This window comes from Ambystoma mexicanum, chromosome 2p (assembly GCF_040938575.1).
Source record: "Ambystoma mexicanum isolate Mex_15411 chromosome 2p, UKY_AmexF1_1, whole genome shotgun sequence".
NCBI lineage: Eukaryota > Metazoa > Chordata > Amphibia > Caudata > Ambystomatidae > Ambystoma > Ambystoma mexicanum.
The window spans coordinates 368,643,630-368,669,786 of NC_090923.1; the positions used below are offsets into that span (position 1 = coordinate 368,643,630).

The 26,157-nt window shown below is 46.9% G+C and overlaps 1 protein-coding gene across 1 annotated transcript in view; it reads left to right on the forward strand.

Moving 5' to 3' along the window:
* The window catches only part of THOC7 (THO complex subunit 7), a 1,450,279-nt gene that overhangs the window by 972,538 nt on the left and 451,584 nt on the right, over nucleotides 1-26,157 (forward strand). Inside the window, exon 4 of the mRNA XM_069643715.1 lies at nucleotides 6,007-6,093. Within this exon, the coding sequence (XP_069499816.1) occupies nucleotides 6,007-6,093 (87 nt within the window). The remainder of the gene's footprint in view (nucleotides 1-6,006; nucleotides 6,094-26,157) is intronic.

Consider the following 26,157-nt stretch of genomic DNA (forward strand, 5'->3'; position numbering starts at 1 on the left):
GATAACGGTGCCGGTAGTGCTGCCGGCGCCGTTATCACTCTACCGGCACATTACGAGTTCTGCTCGCAGGGCTGCTCTGTACGCCTGGTCAGACCAGACGTGCAGAGCAGCACCCGCTAGCAGAACAGGATAGAAGCAACGGTCCCGTTATGAACTCTCTCGGTCCCACTTATGGGCCACTCTCACCGATCTCGGTCCTTGGCCCAGCCACTCTCCCCTTGCACTGCCTCCCTGGCAACCCCTGCACTGCGGGACTATCTCTGTATCCCTACAGCCCCCCTTCCCAGCACTTGTCTGCACTTTTGCACTTGCCACCAGCTGGCCAATTTTATTTATCTTGTTATTCTACTAACCCTGTACTGCACTTTCCCCCCTCCCTTTCCTCTTTGCACTTCTCCCTTGCCCTCTACCCATGCACTTGCGCGATCTGAATGACACCTGGCCTAGTACAATCGTTGTCTGTCTTCTCTTGTTCCCCCCTCCTTGCCTCGTCGCGCCTTGAAACACTTGTGTATAGGTACGTTTCAAATGCCATATCATATCATATCATAGAGCTGAAAAGGATTTATATAAAATCAGAAGTGCTTATTTTGAGTAAGGCGAAAAGTGTGACAGATGGCTCGCCTACAGATTGAGGCAACAGATTTCGGAGGGAGCCATTAATTCTATTAAGGGGACAGATGGGGTGGTCACTTTTGATCCTTGCGAAATTAATGCTGTTTTCAAGGATTTCTACATGAAGTTGTACGAGAACGAGGCTGGTGTTAGTGGCAGTGGTGTTGGCTTCTTGGATAGCTTGTCTATTCCAAAGGTCTCTGATGATGATATGGCTGGTTTGAGTGGGCCGGTTGATATTGATGAAATTAAGATTGCTATTGCCCAGGAACTGGATGAGGATGTGGCTGTGTTTTCTTTTGACGCCGAAAAAGCTTTTGATCGTGTTAATTGGCAATACATGTTTGCTGTGCTGAGGGCGATGAATTTAGATGATGAATTTATTTCATGGGTCTCGCTTTTGTATGCTCGTCCTACGGCTAATGTTAAGACGAACGGTTTGTTGTCTGGTACCTTTAATCTTTGGAGAGGCACTAGGCAAGGGTGTCCGCTTTCGCCCTTGTTATTCGTGTTGGCTATCGAGCCACTTGCGATTGCTCTGCGGAATGATTTGTCCTTGGAGGGTGTACCTTTTAATGGAGTTGAGCAGAAAACTTGGTTGTATGCGGATGACCTTCTATTGGTTTTGAGGAATTTGGAAGTCTCTTTACCTTCATTGATGACTGTTTTGAACAGGTTCTATGATGCGTCTGGTTATTTGATTAATTGGTCGAAGTCCGAGGCTTTGCCTATTACGAGGAGTTGTGCTAGATCGTTGGTGACTGGATTTGGTTTTCAATGGTGTGTTCACAAAATGAAGTATTTGGGGCTTTGGCTGACTCCGGTTGTGAATGATATGGTGGAAGCGAATCTAGGAGAGGCCTGTCGTGACTTGAAGTCATCCACGCTGAGGTGGTCGGCTTTGCGTCTGTCATTATGGGGTAAGGTGAGCGCATTGAAGATGGTGGCGACCCCCAAAATTAACTATATTTTGAGTATGCTTCCTATGAAGATTTGTGCAAGTTACTGGAGAATGATTGATGTCTCTATACAATCCTTCCTTTGGGATGGGAAACCTCCTGTGCTTAAGTTGTGGAAGTTACAGGTTCCTGCTGACAGAGGGGGACTTGGGATCCCGAATTTTACGGCATGTCATCTTGCCTTCTCTTGTCAGTTTTTGCTTCCTTTTCTGGATGTATCTCTGGGTGCTTGGGCTGTGGCGGAGGCGAGTACTTTGGGTCCTCTTGCCCCTCGTGCGATACTTACGTCTGTTAGCAAACGTGGTAGGACACCTCCTTTGTCTGGATTTTTGCGGGAGGTGTGGAGGGGCATTCATGACATGTGTGGTTCATCTGCTCAGACATCACCTTCGGCTTCGATTTGGTTTAATAAATCAATCACAGAGGCTGGCAAGCCTATCTTTTGGCCGGAATGGTTTATTGGAGGTGTTCATTGGATCAAGGATATTTTCAGAGGTGGTAAATGGATTGATTTTGATATGTTATGTGCTGAGTTTAATATTGAGAATGTGTCCGTTGCGGATTACAGGAAATTGAAAAGGTGCATTGGTGAAATTGAGGTGAGTGAATTTGAGGTTTTGGAAAATATGGCGGTGGATTGTCAGTCTGTGGCGAGCAAAATGTATCGAATATTGAGAGGGTGATGTATAAGCGATTGGGGAAATTGCGGATTCATGCTAAGGTGTGGGATGCATTCCTTGAACTGTATTAGTAAATAACTGCATGTAAACCTGTATTGGCAAGAGGAATGTATATATTGATAGGTGTTTTTTTTTTTTTTTCTTCTTCCTTCTCTTTCCTTATGTATTTTACTGTTACTTATATTATGGTTCACCACTTTTAATTTGCGTTTGCTTTGTGATTGATGTATTCTTGTTGTAGTAAAATTTTAAATAAACAGTTTAATTAAAAAAAAAAAAAGAAAAGGGTGAAAGACAAGCCACTGAATAAACTCAGAGACCTGATGTATATTTTGACGAAACGAAGCATTGCCATGGGGTGGAAAGATACGAGAGAACCAGGTATATGCAGATGGTGGACACAGCTGGAAAAGTGGTGCACAGCGGAAACGGAGAGAAGGCGCTAACACTGTTTGCAAATAAGGGAGTGGGGGAAGACGTGTAGCAACGGGGGATGTTGAGAAAATCATTGAACTGGACTAACAGGTTAACAGGCACACTGCGGGTGGGGAGGTTTGTAAGGGGGTAGGTGGGATGTTAGGGGACATGTTAGAGCTTGTGTGGTTATTATTGCTATGTTATGAAAATTCAATAAAAAAAAAATATTTCAAAATATCATATATCATCCTCCTCATTCCCATTGAGCCCTAAGGGGGCTCAAATAGGAATGGGGTTGTACCAGAACCGGGTCCCGCGAATGGGAATTACCGGGCCTGCAAAGGTCAGAATGGCCCGGTAATTCCCATTTTGCGGAACCCGGACAAAATGACATGGCTACCTCCAAACTCGTAATGAGGCCCAGTGTTGCCATTTAGTCTTGTGGGACTCCTTATGTGAGCACAAGTCCCTGTGCGCCAGTCCCTCAAATGTGCCTGGTGCAGACGTGGTCCAGTGCGGGCCACCACAAAAACAGGACAGTCACCTGACATTAAAATGGCTGATGGGCCATTTGAAGATTTGAAATGCCACAGATGTGTGAAGTTAGGGCCAGGGGTGATAAAGGCCAGACAAGAAAGGCAGTTGTATGAAGATGAAAACGACATAAAACTGAGGTTAAAGCAGGCTGTAAATAGCCAGGAGCGGTTTAGAGTGCAAACCAAAGTACAGCATGAAAAATAGGCCCTCTGTACCCATCAGCCTGTACCTGGAGAGAGTGTCAAGGGCCAGATGGTGTGACAGTGCCTAAGACTGTCCCTCAGTCTTTTGAGGAAGAAAGGCTTTGGACAGTTCTAGTCACTTCAGAAGATATGTTTACCACTGTTGCAATGACTGAGGAGACAGTCCTAGAAACTATATTTCCTCAATCACCTGAGAGAAAGAGCACAGTTTGCTAATGGGAAGGACACACAATCCCTTAGTAAGAGCCCAACGTGCGCGCTACTCCTTATTGGGAGTGAGTGGAGCACCATAACCCTGATTTATGTTTAGAAGGGTACCCACCATGTCCCTTGAGGCCAGTGAGAACGCAGTGCTGTCCTTTACCATTTAACTGGAAGACTTTTACCTCGGATAAGGCACTATCCCCCTGGCTCGGTTACAAATGGCGAGCTTGACACTATATCTCTGTGAAAATCAATTGGACAAAGAAGCGGCTGGGTGCTTTGTCCCTGAGACAGTGATTTGGTCGTAAAATAGTGCACAGGCGCTATACCGATGTGACTGTGGATTAGAGCCTTGAAGACGCTGTGGCCTAAATCCCTACGGCTAATAGGCTGTTGGTCTTGAGAACCTGGCAAGAGCAGTGTTAAAGAAGAGTAACCAATCCATCCTGACAATGTTAGTGTAGTTGGTTCCAAAATAGGAATTTGAAGTTATGAGATGGATTGACCCATACACCCTATAGGCATTTGTCCCTACCATTCATTTTTTTGTTAATAATGAAAGCCATCTGAATCTTCGAGTTGTTCACCACAGTACCCAGTACAAACAGAACTACATCTATGTTTTATTGACCCAACTGCGCCAATGATATTCAACAATAAGGGTCTCATCATGAGTTTGGCGGTAACCCTTAAATGCGGCGGTAATGCTATTACCGCTGCATTTAAGGGTCCGCCAAATCACAGCCCTGGCGGATTTCCCCCCAGCTATGAGCTGGGGGCAAATATGCAGCAATTTTTGCCGATTTTCAGCGCCGGCTCGGAGGAGCCTGAGAAACTTGGAAAGAAAAACCGCAGCGTTTTCCAACACAACCGCGTGTGTTTCTGCCTGCTGTGGCTATCGCTTTGGGTCTCCGGTGCTCCCACCGGAGACCCAAAGTGAAAGCCACAGCAGGCAGAAACACAATGCGGTTATGTTTACATGCCACGTAGTGTTTCTACCTACAACTGATTTCCCATTTGGGGCTCTCGTGCTCCCCGTGGGGAGCCCGAGAGCCCCAAATGGGAAAGCAGATTCAGGCAGAAACAACGCGGTTGTTTTCCGCAATGCTGCGTTGTTTCTGCCTGAATCTGCTTTCCCATCTGGGGCTCTCGGGCTCCCCGTGGGGAGCCCAAGAAACCCAAATGGGAAAGCAGATTCAGGCAGAAACAACGCGGTTGTGTTGGAAAACGCTGCGGTTTTTCTTTCCGAGTTTCTCAGGCTCCTCCGAGCCGGAGGAGCTTGAGAAACTTGGAAAGAAAAACTGCAGCGTTTTCCAACACAATAACGTTGTATTTATGTTTGCGGTCGCTTCAAAAGCGACCGCAAACATAAATACGTTTTTAAAGCTGCGGTTTTATTTCTAAGTTTTCCGGGCTCCTCCAGCCCGGAAAACTTAGGAAAAAAAACGCAGCTAGTGCTTATTTTAAAAAAAAAAAAAATAGCACTTACCGAGATTCAGCTCAGCTTTCCCGCTCTGGTCTCCGGTCCCCGTCCTCCGCCTACAGCACTAATGAAGGAAAAGCCACCCAGCGGTAGCTTTTGTTTACTACAGCTGGCTGGCTTTTCCTTCATTAGTGCCGCAAAAGCAAAAGCCAGCACAGGAGGGCCTCCATTTCACAAAATGGATGCGCCCATGTGCTTGCTTTTGCGAATTTTGAGCTTGAATAGCTCAAAATTTGACATAGGAAGTTTTAAAACAGAGAATGCTAGTATTTTTTTTTTATGTTGCCTATCTATTTTTTAAATAAAATGTTTTACTAGACCATCCCTTTAAATGTTTAAATTGAGCAGCTGTGGCTGCTCCAGCAGTGTTTTATCTATCCCTTTGATTGGCCTATGAGTAATTTGACAGTACATGTTAATTTGATTGATAGATGTGTACTTAACAAATAGCTTTGTGTGTGTAGTCAGTAAATCTGTGGTCCAGTCTTTAAAACCACTGCATGCAATACCCATTGTCTGGCATCAGTGTTTCACCTTTGTGTATAGATGTTGGAAACTGATCATGGACAACAATAGTATTTCTCTTAAAAATGCTTCACGTATGTGTATTGTGTTTTAAAGTGGCCTAACGTGAAAACATGTTTCACAACATTGTAATAACTTAATTGCTAGTGAAAAAAATGATTGTACCCGTTGTAACAAAAAAGGGTCTACTTAGTAGCATTAGCTCTGTTTTATAACCTAAATAAATGTTTACTTGAAGAACTAACTTTCTGAAACAGGACTACCCTCATGTTGTATTTCCACCATAGAGAACACTCCTTTACTTATATTTTAGGCTTTCAGTTTCTCCACCAGCATTACTTTCTAATATGTTATCCTCTTTCATCTATATTTTTTGATCCAAGAAAGTAGTATCTCTGCTGCTCATGAAAAGATTGCTGAATGCAAGAAACAGATTCTTCAAGCAAAACGAATTAGAAAAAATAGACAAGGTACATATTTTGTCACCCTTTCCAATATGTCTAAAATGTGGCCATTTAAGATTTGTCGCTAAAGTATTACATTTCCAGAATGCTCAAATAAGGGATATCTGGGTGTTTTCTGTTGCATTAGGTTCATGTAATGAACCCTATTCTGTGGATGAAATGTTTTGTTTGAGTGTTTATACTATACAAACTCACTTTAGCTATGTAATAAACCTAACAGTTGTAAGCAGTCTAGGTTCAGCTACCTTTACAAAGGTACTCAATTCTTGTCCATGTATATACATTATTAAAGGTTGAGTGAGCTATATGAATCGGTAAAGATTACCACATCTTGGTTAAGGATCCAGACGGTAAGAGGTTATGTACATGTGCTGTGTGGTACTGAGGCAATATGTTCCATCCTACGATTCTGAAAAATGTCAAGTGTTATGTGACCTGTTTTCTCCTGGTGAGCCCTAATCTGAACTCTGTATCTCCCCATTGCCACTATAGTTCCTTTTCAAAGTCCACTTTGTTAGAATGCTCCTCGACACTCATTTGTGCTGTGCAAGTCTTCTTCTATAGCTGCCTATGTGGGCTTTGCTGGTTGCTCGCAGCCTATGGTTGCTTATAGTTTGGTACAGTCTACTATACAGCCTACTATACCTTGGGTGTGATCTGTAGCGAAAACCTATGTAAATCCCATAAAGAGCCCAGGACATTGTTCTTACAAGATAATAAGAGGGGACGGATTTTGACATTTATGGTAATTTATCCTGCCTGCCATGGTAGGGAAGCCTAACCAAAACCTTAAATTATGCGCTTGCAAATGCTGTCTGGATTTAGACTTGAATGCAAACCTAAGAGAAAGCCTTGTGAGAAACCTTGGAAAGTTGAATGTGGCAGTTGCCTTTGGTTGGGTGGCTACAAATACTTAGCAAGATTAGGCTCTGAGTTACCCCACTTTAGCCTCCAATCTCCTTTACAGTTTTACTGCCAGCATCCTTACATTGTTGAACCTGGGGATGAGTACTGAAGTGTCCCAAAAGACTCCTCCTTGAAGAATAATGATGAGGATACACTGCTGGACCTTTCACTTCTTCCAAGAACTCATCTGCTGGCAAAACACTGCTACTGCCTCAGGATTCTGGACTCGATCTAACCAGGAACAATTTCCTGTATAGTCCCTGTATGATCGCAATAACAAAGAGGCTAGACACTTTACACTGCCAGCATTGGTAAAAACTGAGCTACAGACCTCGGAGTACTACCGTAGAAAAAGAAATAAGCTAAAATGCACAGGGAACCAAAACTAACATTGAGACTCTGAGCTGTCACATGCATAACAAAACTGCCTCCACTGGGCACAGCGTTCATCTCGAAAACTTAAAGTGTATTTTCAATAAAACATACCCTAGCTCAACAGTTCTTCTCTTTGGCACAGTAGGACGTTGCTCCACTTATTGTCCTGCCTAAGAATCCTCTTCGATTGTAACAGAATCACTGCTGGGCAACTGGACGCAGGAATCCCTGCCTTTCAACCGTTCCTTTGCGAGGACCCAAGCATTGACTGCTAGTGGTTGAAAAATATCAAATATACCCGACCCCAATAGTCCCTATCCTCTGTTTGCTTTCAGATCCCTTGGGTGCCTTTTTCAAAGTCAAAGTCGTATCTTTAACCATAAGCACCATCTTTAACATTACATCTATACTTAACTGTTAATAACTTCACATCATCAGGTCCAGATTCCTGCTCAGCTAATCAAAAGCTGATACATCTTTTCCATTCTTTCCTATAAGAGACTAAGGGCCTGATTTTTGGAATTATTTGCGCTGAAAATAGGGGATTTGCACACGAAATCATGTGCAAGCTCCCGTTTGTCGATTCATGGAACACAATGCGTGGAGTTTATCAGGGACTTGCGAGGAATCCGTGCCAGTCTAACACGTTACTGCGACACCACAAACAACTTGCGCGAGACTCCAAGCGACGGCCCGCCCGTGTCTGCGCAGTCACCTAAAAAGGGGGCGGAACACGTGGAATGGGGAACAACAAGTGAAAATATGGGCGTAATGAGGGAAGTACCACAGTAAAATCCTCACAACGCCCATATGCATGCTAAAAAGCCGTATTCATGGAATTGAACAGCACTCGCCGGCGCACGGCAAAATACGTGCAAATCTTGAAACATGTATGCCGCGCGATAGATGGCATAAACGTCAATGCGCACTAAAACACAAAAAAAGCCTGCGCGATCAACCAGTGCTCGTATACAGCTACGATGAATGTACCATTTGTTGCAGCAGTGATTGTTGGACACTGCAGGAGGAGGATGGCCAGGGCCCATATTTTCCTACCTAGGACCATCCTTTTTGGGATGCTTGATGACCAGGTCTATGGCAGGTATATGTTTCCACCTCATATCATATTACACCTGGTCACGGAGTGGGAAGATGACCTTACATCACCCACCATCTGCTCCCAACCACGGAACCCCTTGGAAAAGGTGCTCAATGTATTGCATTTGGTGGCCACTGGGTCATTTCAGCAGACAAGTGACAATGTTGGAAGCATTCCACAGCCCACGCAGTCACACTGCCTACACCAGGTGTTGGCAATAATGACTGCACGCCCCTCAGTCCGCAGGCACATCTACATGCCCAGAACACCTGCAGAAAGGCAGGGCCTGGTCCAGAACCTTTATGAGGTGGCGCACTTCCCTAAAGTGCTTAGTGCCATCGATTGCACCCATGTGGCTCTACGTCCACCTAGGGCTACAGAGCACATATATCGCAATCGCAAGCACTGGCGTTCCATCAAACGTGCAGGTTGTGTGTGATGCCAAGGGCACCATTACTTCTGTATATGCAAACTATCCAGGGTCCACCCATGATAGTTTCATATTCAGAATGTCACCCCTACACCGGTCCCTGGAAGCTGAGAGGCATGGCAACGCATGGCTCATTGGTGAGTCAAATTGGCCCTGCACATGCATGCATGTCACACACACACAAATACACACCAATGACAAACATCATCACCTCTACAGGGGACAGTTCCTACCCTCTCAGCACCTACATGATGAGACCAATACGGGACCCAGCCACACCGCTCCGGTCAGATACAACACAGCCCGTATTGCAACTCTGGCCATAGTGGAGCGCACATTCGGAGTGCTCAAGTCATGTTTACGCTCCCTTGACCACTCTGGTGGTGAGTTGCTATATGCACCACCACTAGTGTGCAGGATCATTGTGGCAGCATGGGTCCTGCACAATGTTGCAACATGGCGTGGCGTACCTGTGGACATGTTGGTGCCCCCACATCCCCAACCACATGCACGCCGCTTGTGCATGGCGGGTCAAAGGGCACGTGGAGAGGCTGCCCGTACACAGCCTGTGGCTACATTTTTCACCTAAAATCCAACCCCTGTGGAATGCACACAGCCCTGGCACATACCAGGTGCCATTCAATGATGACAAAGGGCCAATCATCTGTGCCCACCCTACCACCCTGAGAATGTGTCCCTGGAAGTACAACATTGTGTGCATCCGTTATAACTAAAACTCATTTAATTTAATAGAAGTGGGGGTATGCCACTACCACCATGCCAAACTAGACATCAAATCACCTGTGTGTCACATAAACCGTCCCATATGTCATGTAAAATATTCACCAGACTGTGCCATGGTATGCAATGTCAAAGGAGATAGATAAATGGCCAAATCATAATATAAGTGTCTTAAAGCGCTCATCGATGTATAGAACAAGTACAAAAATAACACCCGCTCATAGACATCCATAATATTCTGGACATGAACAGTAATTGCATACCATACTATTAACAGTGGATGTAACAGTGAATCTGCCGGACAGTGATTTCTCATATTTTCACAAGTGCATCAATGTGCCATCATGCAGGGACCGAGGACAGGGTGGAACAGACAGTCACCGTACCTGCATGGTGCAATCAGAAGGAGCAAGTGCACAGATCTTTGGAGGGGTGTGGTATTCCGAGGGTGGTAACACGTTCAGGGGTGGTTCAAGTGCAACCAGTTAGTGGATGCTCGACTAAGTGTAGGGAGATGCAACTCTCTCGGGTCATCCCCCAAGTGCAGTGATGATGATACTAGTCCAGGTCACGGCGGCAACTGCCCCACAAATTGCTGGGGTTGACGGGGGCATGTGAGACCTTGAGGCAAATAAAGCAGACAGTCATCATGCAGCAAGGACAAAAGGAATGGAGAGAGTGAGAGAGCAGAGGGATTGCTTAGCAGGGAAGAGGGAGATAGTAGGAAGAGTGGAAGATGAAACACATGGGTAGTTCATGGGAAGTAAGGAAATAAGTCCCCAAACAGAGGGCGGCAGGATGGGTATCCCAGAGGTTGGCCCCTGCTGATGGTAAAGATCCCCTGGAAAAAAAATCTCCATCAATAACTGCCTCACCTGAAGAAGGTTGGAGTAACATGATGACATGGCTCTGGAGGGACAGCATTGAGGAATGAACATTAGCATATGGGGAGTAAGCAGGCCTCACAAATCACAGTGCACAATGCATACTTCCTATGACTTGACGCTGTCTGCCATGGCTAGCCAGTGGTGGACAATCACTTGCAGACAGATGTAGTCACTGGCCTTGACGTCAACCGTAATACTGGCGGTCTTGTCCCGAATGAATTACAGAGGGTGTAGATTAGAACATGGAGTTGGTGCAATAGGCAGTAGCAGTAGCAGTAGTGTAGCCTGGAGAGTAACACAGCACGTGGTACATTGCACCTCTGTGTGATGTTGTGGAAGTGTACATTAACTGTGTGCATCAAGACCTGCAAGTTGGACTCCTTCACAATCCCACAGATATGTGGCAGTAATGGAAGGGGGTAGTAGAACATAAAGGCAGCATTCCTGCCTTGAAACGAGTGTGCAGGGAGTGAGAACATGTAGGAAGGACTGAATCAATGGCAGAAGTAGGCTGCAGTGGAGTCAATAGGGAAATGCAAATGTGTAAATGGCGCACAAGCCAAGGTTATTTTGAGGGCACCAGTCAGGGATGGCTGTGTGGCAGACATGGTGAATAAGGGTGCCAGTGTGTCACTAGGAACAGTGCTGAAGAGTACTCTGACCTCATCATAGCACATTAATCATAATGAACAGTTTCCAAATATGTGTTGCAGCAGGAAAATGTATATGTCAAAGATGCATGGAAAAGGAATGGACACCTGCATGCCACAGGTGGCGGATGAAGTAGGGCAGAAGAAAGGACACAGTATGGGTTTTCATGGAATATATTTTCAGGAATGACAGAAGCAAGTCCACTGTCCGTTCATGAATCATCAAAATAAGGATGGAATGCATCACTGTGTGAAAAGCAAATGAGACATCAAGGATGATGAGGACAGCAGGGCATTATGAATGGAGGGATGACACAATTCATCATGTGACCAAAGTGACTGTTGCTCTGGACTGTTACAATGCACACTGGTGTTGATTTACATCCACAAGAATGCCCTAATGGGTATTCGTTTGTGGGTGGACCTACTTCGCTAGCAGTTTCTCCCAGAAGGCTATCAAGCTGGTCACCAGTATGTTGTTGGTCAGGAAGGCTATGCATATGTCATATTAGCAATGTTGTGCAGAATTGAGTGCCTGATGGAGGTTTGACAATAAACACCAGTAAAGGAGAGTATGCATAGATCAGCAAGAGCATTAGACCTAGAGGAGAAGTTTACAATGATGGTTCTGTAGGAGCAGCTGTACACCAATAAGGATGACCCCTTCATGTACTTGTCAACTTGGTTGAGTACTTCAGGGGAGACATGAGTGAATGAGGAGAATGAATAATGATCATGGTTAGTGTCAGGGTGCATCGAGGTGCGGAAGGTTGTGTATGAAGTGTGTCTCAGGAGTTGATTAATTCAGTCACGTGAATTATCAAGACATATGTGGTGCAAGTGCATAACAAAGGTACTGTGAAGGTGGTTTAGGAGAATATACAGTGGTGTCTTCACAATAATTCGGCCACTCACCTCTTGCTCCTCCGCCAGAACCCTGCTTGATGATACAAAGTACTCCTGCACACTGATGGAGCGTCAAGGGAAGACATAAGCCAACAACAACAAGCAAACATATAAAATCCTAAACATTCAAATAATGGTAAAAGTACACTGTAAACCACCAGAACAATGTCCATGCAGACTTCATTGTCACTGCATACCAATGGTGTAGTGCTGCATCCATTCCAATCCTGCACCACCATGCACCTATATGCGTTGCACTAGAAGATGCATAGACCATGTTGCCACATGCCTGAGAAAAGAAAGAAAACACACACTAATAGTTCAATCATAAAGTCGACCCAGCAAATGTGGGAAACGTCCCTAATTCCACAAACCCTGATAGGGATCAGATGTGTCACTCATTAGACGTGATAAAAGTTGAATGAGGCACACCTCAGCTCAAACATCTGAACCTGCTACAGTCCACAAACTGTTGACCATGCTACACACTCCCAAACCCCAAACAACCATGAAAGCCGGACACGCAGTTAGAAAGCACAGTTATCATAGTCAGTGAACATTTGCCCCAGCAATCCATCCGATTAACATGCCCATAAGCATCATTGTAATCACCCCTGGGCGATTAATTCCACCCTCGAGCAATAGTGATAGAGGCCAAGGTAAGTAAATCCACAGTGAACACACAGTGTCCTTTTCCCATACAAACACCACTGAAGTGTCAGCAAATGCCATGCACTCACCTGTCCGTGGAACTCAGCTTCCATGAATACGAAGCACACCATTGGGAGACGCTTTACCAAAATGGAATGCAATGCAGAGTAACAGCACAAACTAAATGCACATACATGATCATAATTGCTCACCGAAAGAAAACATGCATAGAACATAGAGTGCAGGAGTAACACAAGGTGAGTGATAATAGAAATAGATTTGTACAGGAGTACAGTGTACCACCCCAGAGAGAGGGAGAGAGAGAGTGACACAGAGAGTGAATACCAACGAAATGACAGATCAAGGAGTCCATAGCCTGGTTTTACAATGTACAATGATGCTGCACAGCACAGTCGGTGCACCCATTGAGGTATCCACATAGGTAGCTTTCACAGTGACATGAGCGCCAATCGATTTACCACAACACCATGTGAGCATGCAAAGGACATATGAGACAACCGACACATGCAGCAAAGATGCCCAACAATGAAGCATGCCCAACATGCAAGACAGTGCAAACGCTTACCAAATTACTGTGTCTGCATGTTGTAAATCCCACATGACCTTCACCAGTAAGTGTGTTTCCTAATTTGTCAAAGGAAGGACAGTGTCTGGTGGAGGGCACAAGGAGTGTGGACTTTCGAATGGTGCAGGATGTCTCACCCGGGACAGCCGTCAACGCCACATCACGGATTACTGGAACAATATGGGAGCACATATTAAATCACCCATTGTGCAGTATCATTGACACAGCACACACGTGCCATAGAACAACGAACCTATAATTACCTGCATATGCCATCCTGTGCACCCCATGCAAACATGCTAGATGACGTCACTAGGCATGCCTGCACGTACACCACTGCACATGCATAGTCCATGAGGAGTTAATGGCACAACTGAAGGGCAATCAATACAAAATTAACAAAGAACACAACCAGGAAAGAGCAAACCAAAATATGATATGCCAACATCTGGCCAGGGTGGTGCAAAAAAAAAATGCCCATGTTGGAACAGGGGGTGGGGGTTTTGCAGGGTGCACGTCAACACCCACATGGGTGGATGTTGAAAAAAACAATTCCATCCATGGGCTCATGGAGCGCATGGCTATCTTGGATTTGGAGGCCTGTTGCTGCTGTGGCCACCTTCCTGTGTAGAAACCGAAGATGGTAGTGGTAAAGGAGGTTGACCACATAGAGCCCTGGCCTGGTCCTCCATGGCAGCCATCAGGCAGGACTCAGATGAATGCATCTGCAACATGAAGCCTTCGCGGTCCGCATGCAACACCACACAGGATGCAGGAAGTTCCTCCGAGATGGTATGACTCAACAGTTGCGTCTGCTCTTGGTACTGTGTACTGCGGGCTGCCTCTAGCACTTCCATTGAAGCTCAGAGGGCCAGAAACTCTTGCCTTAGTGCTTCCCTGTGGGCCCAACTCTCTGAAGCAGGGATGCCTGCAGAGACCTCAGATCGGCCCGTCGGCTCATGCTGCTGGCCTCCATGTGCAGCCTGTGTGAGCGGCATGTGGACCGCAATGACCGCAGCTGGTGCGCTAACTGTGTTTCTCGGGGGAACATGGAATTGGCTACCCTATCCATGCCCTGAGCCAACCTCTTATAGGAAGCACCTTGTTGCTGTGCAACATGCAACATTGACTACTCCCACACTGTCTCCTTAGCTGCCACACTTCCACCACTTGTGCGTGCCCCACGCCTGCTGGACCCAAAGGAGCATGGCCCTTGAAGTGAAGCCGCTGTCTGTGGCTGCAGCACTGCATCCCTTCCTTGGTCATCCGTCCCAGGACCGGAAACCAATACTGTGGAGCGTGACCATGCAGCCGTAACCACCACAGACGGATGTGACAACACTGACTAGCCCTTTGAGGGGACGTGACTCCCTGCAGACGCACGGGCTACAACAGCTCCAAAACTTGATGCAATCACCTCCAACAATACATAGGAATGGATATCTGGTTCACCACCAGAGCTACTGGTGTCATTGGAGTCGGATTGATACTCAGCCATGGTCCGGATGGCCTGTAGCACCAGTGGACTCTCATGGGCTGCCACAACACGTCCTCCACTGGTGCTCTGTTGGGGCTCAGGCCGATGTTCCTCCTTACCTCCTTCCCTGCATCTAGTGGCTCATCACCTGCACATAGACATATAAAGACATGAAGAATCATGTTAATTGCATCTACTACATGCATTGTCATCACAATGCTGTCCTGCAACATATTGACATGCATGTTAACATGCCATAATTTGCATACACACACTATGTACAAAAAGCCCTGAGATCATGGCGTATGCAGACCTGCCACTACATCCCATGTCCCTGACCATGTAAGCACTGCACACATTGCCAACAGACATGTATCTGTGGACACAAATCATTTCTCATGGCACAGCAAACAGTATACTAAAACATGTTAATTGTGACTCATCAAGTGGATATGCAACATGACAACCTACAGGAGAACATGTGCACAAATAATCACAGCCAAGTCAACTACAATTAAATGTAACACCAGTGTATGACTGGCACCGGGAGTGCACACAATGTGGAAATGCCCCGAGTGTGTGATGTGGAGAGAGTAATGACATGCCCCGGGAGATAGGATGAGGAGGCAGTGACACACAAGACAGACAGGGCCATGGACACATGGAGTGTGTGTTGTGTGTGGCCGGTCAACAGGGATGACTCCTGACATATTTTACAAGGGGGCCAGTGCCTTAGCTGCGGATGGGTGTTGCACAGTTTAGTAAAATGCTATGTCACTCATGGCACAATGTCACGCCCGCTGACAGTGTACATAGAAAGTATGGGTAGCATCAAACCACCTACGAACACTTGTGGATGGACTTTCGACTACATGCACTGCATAATGTGTAGCACATGCTTCAGACACAAGCACTTGACTGGCATAGCTGAGTCACTAACATCAGTGGTGAAAATACCCAGATGCCACGTTGTGTTGGCATGCCGGAAATTTCTGTTTGTATCGGTTGTTTGGTGATGACTACTGTCCCAAAGGCATGTTCAACGGATGTGCAGCACAAGGATTGTGTACACTCTGCAGTACACTAAGCACAAGTCAGTACAGCATGACATGGTTCACCTATCGCAGTCATACAAATGCAGGCAGAAATGCTACACAATCATACTGATTCATTTAATCTACATACACATATTCAGGATGCACACGTTTCATCACTCACCGGATGTGTCCTCGTAATTTGGCAGGCCTCCCACACCTTACACCTGATCCACACGAATCAACTCGCTCATGGCCTCTTCATGTGGTGTGAGCTCCTGCTCCTGTGAAGACCCTCCTCCAGTCACAAGAGCAGAGGCGATTTTGGCACCCAGCTTGTGTTTGGTACGGTGGTGGAGGTCATTCCACCGCTTCATGACCTCACGAGTGGTGCTCCTCTCATTCCCCAATGCGTTGATGTCATCCGTGACTTGCTACCACTGGACCATATGCTGAGCAGGCGTATGTGTGCTCCCTGGCTGCGTGCACATGCCACGGTGGTGTTCGCGCACATAGTCCACACGGATCTGGAGTTCTATATCATTGAAGCTCCTCTTCCTTGATTTGGCGGTGTCCTGTGCCGTGCTTTGAGATTAAGCCTTTTCCTGTCCTGCATGCTTTTGCTTCTTGGCAGGTGGTGCAGACCCTGTGTGGCTGGGACCACTCAGGGCAGTAGGGGCTGGACCACTAGTGGCCTGGGCCATGCCATCACCCACTGATGTTGGGTCAGCAGCTGCCCCTGCAGGTCCCTCAACATGGGAGCTGGGGACAGGGGCTTTAGCCTGACGTCCCTTCCCGTTTGGGGCACAGACATCAGCTGCCCCTGCATGTCTGTGTACCTGGGGGGAGGACAACAGCTAATGCTGTGGCTCCCTGACCCTGGTTGTTGGGGACAACAGCTTCCCCTGCAGGTCCCTGAACCAGGATGGAGACAACAGCAGCTGTCCCTGCAGGTCCCTGACCCTGGGGGGTGACAACAGCAGCTTTCCGTGCAGGTCCATGACCCTGGGTGATCGGGACAGCAGCTGCATCTGAAGCTCTCTGACCCTGTTGGATGGGGGACACAGCTCCCACTCCACATCCCCTACCCTACCCCTGGAGGTGGGGGCACTAGCTACTGATGGACATCCCCGACTCGGCCACGTCTTCCACCTTTCCCTTTTGGTGCCTTCCCACTCATGGTACAGATGGACTTGTACAATGGGAGGCACATCAAGCAATTGTCCTGAGCATTTGGAGTGAGGGCGCAGTGTACGTGATGGTTAACGTACTTGTGTGATCCAGCAAGGCTCAATATAAGCCCTGGTAAAAAAAATAAAACAGGAAACGTAATGCACAGGCACCCAAAAAGCACAAATGTGTGTACGCGACACCTCGGTAGCTCCAGTAGAAAGCATAAGCGTTACGCGATATGCTGTGGCACCCGGCAACACAATAAATGTGAAGCCCAGGAAAGATACTGTGATGGCAATAATGGAGGTACGCGATACACAGGGGCACCCAACCTTTCCTCTGATTTCACATGGTCACGCTAATTTCGAACGTGCACAGTAACCGTCACTTGTTTTCCAGCTACCCACGCGAGAGACACAGAAGACACACGCTCCTGCCTGTGAGCCTTTTTACATGCCTCCTACTGCCCTGAGCTGTCTCCTGTGAGCCATCCGCTGCTGCCTGCCCATTGTGTGTGCCTGCTGCCCACCTGCTCTGCTATTTGAGTGTCTGCTGTCCAGCCATTGCCAGCACTCCTGTCCTTGGCCTGTGACCTCCTCAACTGATTCCAAAGATTCCCACGTGCCATTCCATAAACACCACTCCACAGTCCAGCCCCAGGACCACCTTGCACACCCACAACTGCCTCGGGTGTTGCCATGTCTCAACCACAAGTGGCACCCCCGAGGCAGATTTCTCTCAACTTCACTGCCAAGGAAGTTGACATACTGGTGGAGTATTTCCTGCGGCTTTATGATTCCCTCTTCAACGCCCCAACTCAAGTCGACAAGGAAGGACAGAAGCTGATCTGGGACTGGATCAGGGATGCCATGAACACGGAGGAGGTGGCATCCTTTGTCTACCAATACATGCACAAGCGTTGGGAGGACCTGAAATCCAGGACCCACAGCAAGGCCCCGCGCTTCCTCCAGGCTAGCGCCAAACAAGGGGGGCGCAGGGACCAGGTGATCACCACTGACATGCAGGTCCTGGAGAAGATCTACCCGGCACTGCACACCCAGATCAGCAATTTGCACCATCATCTGGAGTCGTCAGGTCAGTGTCCATGTGTTGCTGGCCTCCACAGTGCATGTGCATGTTCATGTATGGTGGGAGTGTGCTCCTTGGGCTTAGAGCAAGTATGCCTCTTGTACAGATGTCTGTGTGCATGTCCCAGACAGTGCTGTACATGTTTTCAGTGAACCATGTGTGATTTCAATGGTCTTACATTAGCATTGTGTGTTGTACTGCAGCATTTCACAACGTGCACGTGATTTGTTACATGTGTCTGAGACTTGCCCGTGTGAGAGGTATGACAGATGAGGTGGTGTTTTCAACCTCACGTACATGCATGGTGTTCATGTGTATGTGTCTAAGAAGTAATTGTGTGACTGGTCATCACTCCTGGATGGATGTAACAGGTGGTTTTCAATGTGTGATTTAGTCATGTTGCGTGATTGCTGTTGAGGGGACTCTGATGTGATTGCTCAGTGCAGTGCTTGAGGACTGTCAGGTGATGTGTGTGCATGACATGTGTATGAGCTCATGATGCATGTGTGTGTAGCATGCACAATTGATAGGTTGTTACAGTGGCTTGTCCACGGATGTGATTGTTGTGAAGGACAGACATGTATGTATGTACATTGCATGTACCTGTGTGTTGTGGAGGGTGATGATGGTTGTACCATTTAGCAGTGTATTTAATGCAAATGTTTTTGATGTGAAACACACATCGGTGCACTACCCTGATGTTTGTGTTCTCTGTCTCCTTATCTGCATTTCTGTTGGAAGAAGAGGGCGGAGACAGGCCTGTGTAGCAAGGCAGCAGGGATGCCCCCACCAGGCATAGGCGCAAGGCCCAGCCATGCTCCCTGGACACATCATCATCGGGGAGCGAGGAGGCTGGTGCCGTGCCTGAACCATCGGCCACAGCTGCTGAGGGGAAGTCCAAGAGGGCGAAGGTGGACGTGGACTCCTCGGCAGCGGGAGGGGACAGGTGAGCAGACACAGGGGCCTTCCACTGCGGAAGACGCTCAGGAGGCATCCAGGATGACGGGGGAGGAGCAGGGGGCCATAGTAACCCAGTCCATGGTGTCAGGCGGGGCTGGTGAGGTCGGTGTGATTGCTGCAGTCCTGACCCAGGGGCATGAGGCAGTGCAGGTCACCATGGAGGTGCCTTTGCTAAATCCTGTCCCTGTGTCAGCGCCTGCAGCAGTATGCACCTGACGGCATGCCCCAGGCCTTACCCATCTGCAGCTGTCTGATGTTTCCACCCAGACCGACACCCCAATGCCTGCGGATGTTGCCATTCGGGACAGAGTGGTACCCCTGCTAGTCAGTATTGGGAAGCGCACCAGCGTCATTCGTGATGATGTGCAGGCTTGTACTTGTGTGCTTGCACATAATCACAATGATATCTGCCGTCTCCTGAACTGGCTAGCAGCCTTCTTGGTCTCGAGTGTGCTGCATGGGCTGACCACTATTGCGACCCCCTCCTCATCTTGCTCCTCTGTGCTCTAGTCATCCTCCCGGGCGCCTTACGGCCCAGAAATTACCAGGGCCCCCTGTGCACCAGCCCTACCCATGTTGGCACCTTTGGTGGGGCAAACATCCCTGCATGAGTTGGGAGTCGACAGTAGATCAGCTGAGGTGGTCACCATACCGATTCAAGCAACGACAGGTAAAATGGCAATGGAGGGAGAGCAGGCACCCAGGAGCAGGGCACAGGTCAGACACCCCTGGCTAGTGTCATCTGGCCAGAGGATGTCCATACAAAGCAGGCACCGGGCGCTATGGCAGCAGCAGGCTCTGAGGAGAAGGCTTATGTACTCGGGGCATACCATCCCAAGGGGGCAGGTATCCGGTGTCAAGCAAGACGCAAATGTGGACCTCTGATCAAGGATGTCTTCCGTGTTCGTGCGATACGGGCAGCAAATCGGGGCAGAGAGGCCGCGGGATCGGGAGGCGAGAGTCACCATGGCCAGGGCGGAGATTGCACTGCATCTGGCAAGAAGGCCGGCTGCCATCCTTGAGGATACTTGCAGGGAGTGGCAGGGGATGTAGAGGTCCATGCTGGTGGCCCTTCAAGCCCTTGAGAAGAGTACAGAGGCCCGCCTGGGGGAAGTGGACGCAGTGCTCGATGATGCCCTGGCCCAGACATTGAGTGAGATTGGTGACAAGGAGGACTAGCCCACTGCCTGTGTACATAGTTTTGTAGCTATACGTTTCCTTTACCATTTTTCCTTATTATTTGGAGCTTGGATCACAAACATTACTCCATTTATTTTGTACATAGTTCTGTAGGTGTAATTTTCCTTCTATTTATGTTTTTATTTGGAGTGGACTCTGGGCTATCCTCCATGTTTTTTTGTGCATAGTTTTTAGTGTGTTTGTGGGTTCCTGGTAACCATGTTTAATTTGTATTTTTTGTAATTTTTGAGTGTAAATATTTTTATATAAATGGACATTTTTATTTTTCTGTTTTTACACAGACATCTTTTATGATTTTATTTACAGTATGTATGCGCAAAATACAACTGTTGAAAATATTCATTTTTTACTCTGTCATTGTTTGTCACAGTTATTTTTGAAGTGTGCCTGTTTGGTAGTCCATTTAGTAGCCCTGATCCTATCCATTGTTAGTCATGTGTGTGATTGCTTACTTGCATCTGTAATGTTCAGGCTTTATTTGCGGGGTGAGTATACACATGGGGCGGACTGGCGGTGGTGTGTGAAGTGGGATTTTGTGTGTGCACAGGCAAATGGCATTTCCTTTCACATGTGCAGCATCACTGTGTATTTTCCCTCACTGTGTTTGTGGGTGAGGTGGGTGGGGTGACTGTGGGAGTGTTACATGTTCAGGACATTTGCACATGATTTGCTTGATGCTATTTAACAAACAGGTGGTGCTTTCCCCTTCACCAGCCTGTGTTAGTACAGTTATCATCATCTCTGGTGTTGGTCAACCTCTTACACTCTGATACACTGTTGGCATTTCTTTGTATTTACACATTGGCTCCCAATGCAGCTGTCTTTGTGCGTGGTGCACTGTCTGATTGCCATGTCCTTCACACATGGGCAGACTGGCGATGTGTTTATTAGGAAATCTCTTCTAGAAATAGCAGCTCAATGAGGCTCAGGCTGTGAGATACCTGGCCAGTGTTTGTCCATGTGGCACACATTGAGGTTGTTGTTGATTCTGTCATTGTAGAACTATTTGTCCCTGAGGATTGATGACTTGACATTGTCACATGCCAGCAGGGCCTCACTTTTACACTGACTTCTTACATGTCTATGTTGGGAGATCGTTGCGGACAGCAATTGTGTTTGAGCAGATGCCACACTCATGGATGTGGCCCAGGTGAATACATTCCTTTTGGTTTGCGGAATACATGTTCCTGTAGATGTTCTGGCTGGTGTCACAACACGGCAATCAAGGTACAGAACACACAATCGATGAAGTGAAGATGTCTCACTATCTCAGGGTACAGCATACAGGTGATGTACCGTCTGGAGGGAGCTGCCTGCAGGGTGGGGTCACGGGTGATGGGGGCTGGGGTGGGGGTGTCCTATATGGAGGGGGCTACCTGCATGGGGGAGTCACGGATGATGGGGCTGGGGTGTCCCATATGGAAGGGACTGCCTGCCGGGTGGGGTCACAGGTGATGGGGGCTGGGGTGGAGGTGCCCCATATGGAGGGGACTGCCTGCATGGTGGGGTCACAGGTGATGGGGGCTGGGGTTTCCCATCTTGAGGGGGCTGCCTGCAGGGTGGGGTGATGGAGGTCTCCCTTCTGGAGGGGGCTGCATGCCGCGGATTGCAAGGTGCAGATGCACAATTTGCCTGGGGTGCACCCGGGGACCGCTGGGTGTTTTTGCACGATTACGCTGAGGTGCGGCCGGGGATTGCGAGGTGTTGTCGCACGATATGGCTGGTGTAGGGGCTGGCTTTGCATGGGAGGACACGTTTTCTATGGTGTGCGCCCAGGGATCGCAGGGTGTTTTCGCCCGATTACGCTGGGGTGTGGCCGGGGATTGCGGGGTGTTGTCGCATGATTTTGCTGGTGTAGGGGCTGGCCTTGCGTGGGAGTGCACGCGTTTTCTTTCGATTGTGCATGGGTGTCGCAGGGTGTTTTTGCGCAATTATGCTGGGGTGCACCAGGGGAACACAGGTTTTTCTTTCTGCGCAACTTAGCTGGCGGAGGGGGGCTGTATGCAGGGCCAGGGATGGCGCAGAGGCTTGCGCTATGTTGGGCATTTCACTTGCTTTTTATTGCACATGGAGACGTGTTGGGGGCGTTACTCTCGCAGCTTGATGTTGATAGGAAACAGAAACCAGGGACAGATACGCACTGTCTTCCCTTCCTTTATAAATCCAGACCAGGAGCCGACCATCATAAAGCTGGAACACTTCTTCTTTGACAAAACCTCTGGGACCGCAATTTTTTGACCTTAAAGTAAGTGTATTTTATCATACTAGGGATACACATCCCGTATAGTTGTATGGAAAATTCACCAATAGATACTATTATTTCTTCTCCGTAGCAACTAGGATGAGTTTTCCATCCAGTGCAGGAATTTGCAGCCATCTTCTAGCAGCCTACTGAAACGAGAAGGAACTGAACCCTATCCTCACCCAATTGGTGATCCAGAGAGTGGGTATTCTGAGCCGCACTAGATATGTTATGATTACATAAACATATCATTGGTATATTGATTTAACAAAGGAACTGGATTCCAACTAGCACATTAACACAATACTTACCTTGACAGGTCCTATTTACATCTGAGTCCAATCTCTTGAGGACATGAGCATCATTAAATACCAGCAAATAGACACCAAGAAAAAAAATATAGTTCCAAAACATTTTTTTGGTAAGCATGAATTACTGTTCTTTGACTATGTGTATAGAATCTAATATTTACTATTCATTTCCTTGCACCAGACCAATATATCCGATAGGGCTATTAGTACAAATGTTGTCCTTTTGGAGCATCTCTACACCAGCTGAAAAAGGGTCACCAAAGAGAACCATCCCCTGTGACCAATTTAGGTCTAGTTCAATGTAAAAAGTTGTCATAAAATGAGACACTCCATGCAAATTAATTATTTTGCTAAACGTGAAGTATCTAGTTGTAAGTAGAGTACATAAATGCGATGATAACTAATAATTACTCTAAATGTTTTCTTTTTTCATAGAAATGTATATGAAAATAGTCTAACATGAACATTTGTCATTAAAAAGAAGGGAGGCCTAGTTGGCAGCTCCTTTAGGGGGTCATCCAAACAGTGGACTGTCCTTCAAATACAAATTCATGTATAGGCCTTGGCCTTATAGATAGTGTGCAGGAGATTATCTTTTCCTGCCACAACAAAGACACAAGACAGTGCAAAGTCCAGCTGTGTCTAAAAAGACTGACAATTTGCGACACCACACTAACCAGCCTGAAATGGACCAAGTACAAGGTCTAATGGACGTGGTTCAAGCCTTGACCACAGACGTGTAAACACTTCATCTGGAGAACCAAACCTGATGATAAGCAGTAACAGCCAGGCAAGAGGTACCCATGGGTATACCCACTGCGAGCAGTGGGTCGATGAACTTTGATGGGTCACAAAAGAAACTAAAATAATTCTTGGACCACTGCATGATTCAGTATACATTTGGGCTTCACTAATTATTTTTGGACCACGCCAAAATTGGGTACATGGTGACCAATATGGTGGGCAGTACATTGACCTGGGTAATTCCCCATGTTACATCCAGAAGTCTAGACCTGGATAATTTTGCCGCCTTTCTAGCCATCTTTAGGGGAATGTTTGAAAGGCCTGAGACAGCGTATGTGGCACAAGGGTCCCTGTTGGATTATGTACAGGGTCATTCGGATACTATGAGTTATGCAACCTGTTTCAAGCAATCGGTGGATGAAACTGGTTGGCCAGAAGAAACCAGAACAACTTTTTTCTGATGTAGACTAACTGAGGAATTAAAAGATGATCTTGCCATAGTAGCACGTCCAAATACCTTTTTCGATCTGGTCACACTAGTATTGCAGCTTGATTACCGGATTCAAGAACAAACGACCGAACGGAAGAAGCACTATTTAAATCATTCTTATTTGGAAATTCCACCTAGTGCTTCTCGTATACCATCTGATCCCAAGCCTATGCAAATTGCCACTGCTAGAGGTCATTTGAAGAGGAGAGACAAGAAGGGTCACTTAGTTCTTGAATGCCCAGTGGCCTCTGCACAGTGGCAGGGAAACGCTGTCTCCTGTCCTTGATAGGGACAACAGTTTGGGAGAAAGATGGATGGTCCACCATATAATCAGGTATTGTAGCAGTCCAACAAGACGCCTGGTCTGCATGCTGTTAGACAATGAACACACCTACGCTGTTCCCGTTTTACTTGATTGCAGAGCCGCAGGTATATTCCTGAACATACATTAGGCCCAACAACATTAGATTCCCACAGAAGCCAAGACACATATACTACCCATTGAAGTAGTAGACGGAGTGCATGTGAGTTCTGGATCCATCATTGAACAGAGCAAAGTAATATTTACGTATAGGCCATCATAGTGAAGCACTGATCTTTGACTTCCTGAAGACCGTCCATTATCCTATCATTTTAGGTAATCTGTGGTTGCGCCAGCACAACACCTGTATAAACTCGAGGACTGGTACTTTTTTCCTGGGATCTGAAGTCTGTATCCAACAATGTGTTCAGGATCCTAAACAAAACAAACCAGCTACTGGACTTGTCACCATGACTAACATCAGTGTGTTACCCCAAGATTACAAAACCTTTTCAGATGTCTTTTCTGAGGACCAAGAAGCCCTTCTTCCTCCTCATAGGGCAGAAGACTGTGCTATCGACTTAGTCCCTGGCAGCACCATACCATTTGAGAAGATGTTTGTGCTATACGAGACTGAAAAAAGGCATTGAGAGAATATCTGGATAAAAACCTACAGAATGGCTCATAGCTGAGTCCAAAGCACCTGGAGAGGCAATGCTGTTCTTTGGACCAAAAAAGGATATGTCTGAATTAAGACCTTGCTTCGACTTTCGGGGCTTTAATCAAATAACAGCAAAGGACAAGTACCCACCTCCGTTGATCAAAGATATTCTGTAAGTAGTGAGAGGGGCTACAGTGTTTTCTAAGCATGATCTGCACAGAGCCTACCATCTGATCCACTTAAGGGCTGGGGACAAATGGAAGACTGCGTTCCGTACGTCCTTTGGATTCTAAGAATACTGCGTAATGCCCTTTCGGTTGGCCAATGCTCCGGCTGTCTTTCAGCACTTTGTAGTAGTTATCTTTTGTACATGTCTGTGATTGTATACTTGGACAACATCTTGATTCTTTTCCCAGATCACCTACACTTATCATGCTCATGCCAGGGAAGTACTCCAAATACTCTGATCCCATCACCTTAAAGCGAAGCTTGAAAAATGCATATTTAATGTACCTTGGGTTTCATATCTTGGATACATGGTTACACCACTGTCAGACAGTTGCAACAATTCCTAGGTCTGGCAAACCTTTATCACAAATGTATAGATCATTTTTCTTTGCAAATCAAACCATTGACTGAATTACTATGAAGGAATCATTGCATTCTATGGTCAGCGGAAGCAGACAGTGCCTTTCAAAATCTAAAAAAAGCTTTCACTCAAGCCCCGGTCCTATGCCAACCTGAAACAGAATGGCCATTCATTGTTGAAGTTGATTCCTCAGAATCAGCTATAGGTGCAGTACTCCTACAAGTACAAAATGACCAGAAAGAACATCCAATTGCTTACATGTCTCGATCTGACACAACTAGCTAAATTAATGATACTGTTCTAGAGAAGGAACTGTTGGCCCTTAAACAATCTTGCATAGAAATGAGATACCACTTCTTGGGGGCAAAACACAAGCAGAGTTCTGAACTGACCATAAGAATTTGCAGACCATACAACGTTTTGAAGGCAGCAACCGTAGACATGCCAGTTGGGCATATTTCTTCACGCAGTTCAACTTCAGAATCACTTGGACATGCTAATGTGATAGCAGACACTCTGTCACGAAAAGAAACTTGCCCCATGAAGTTAATAGTGGTACCCGAAAAGG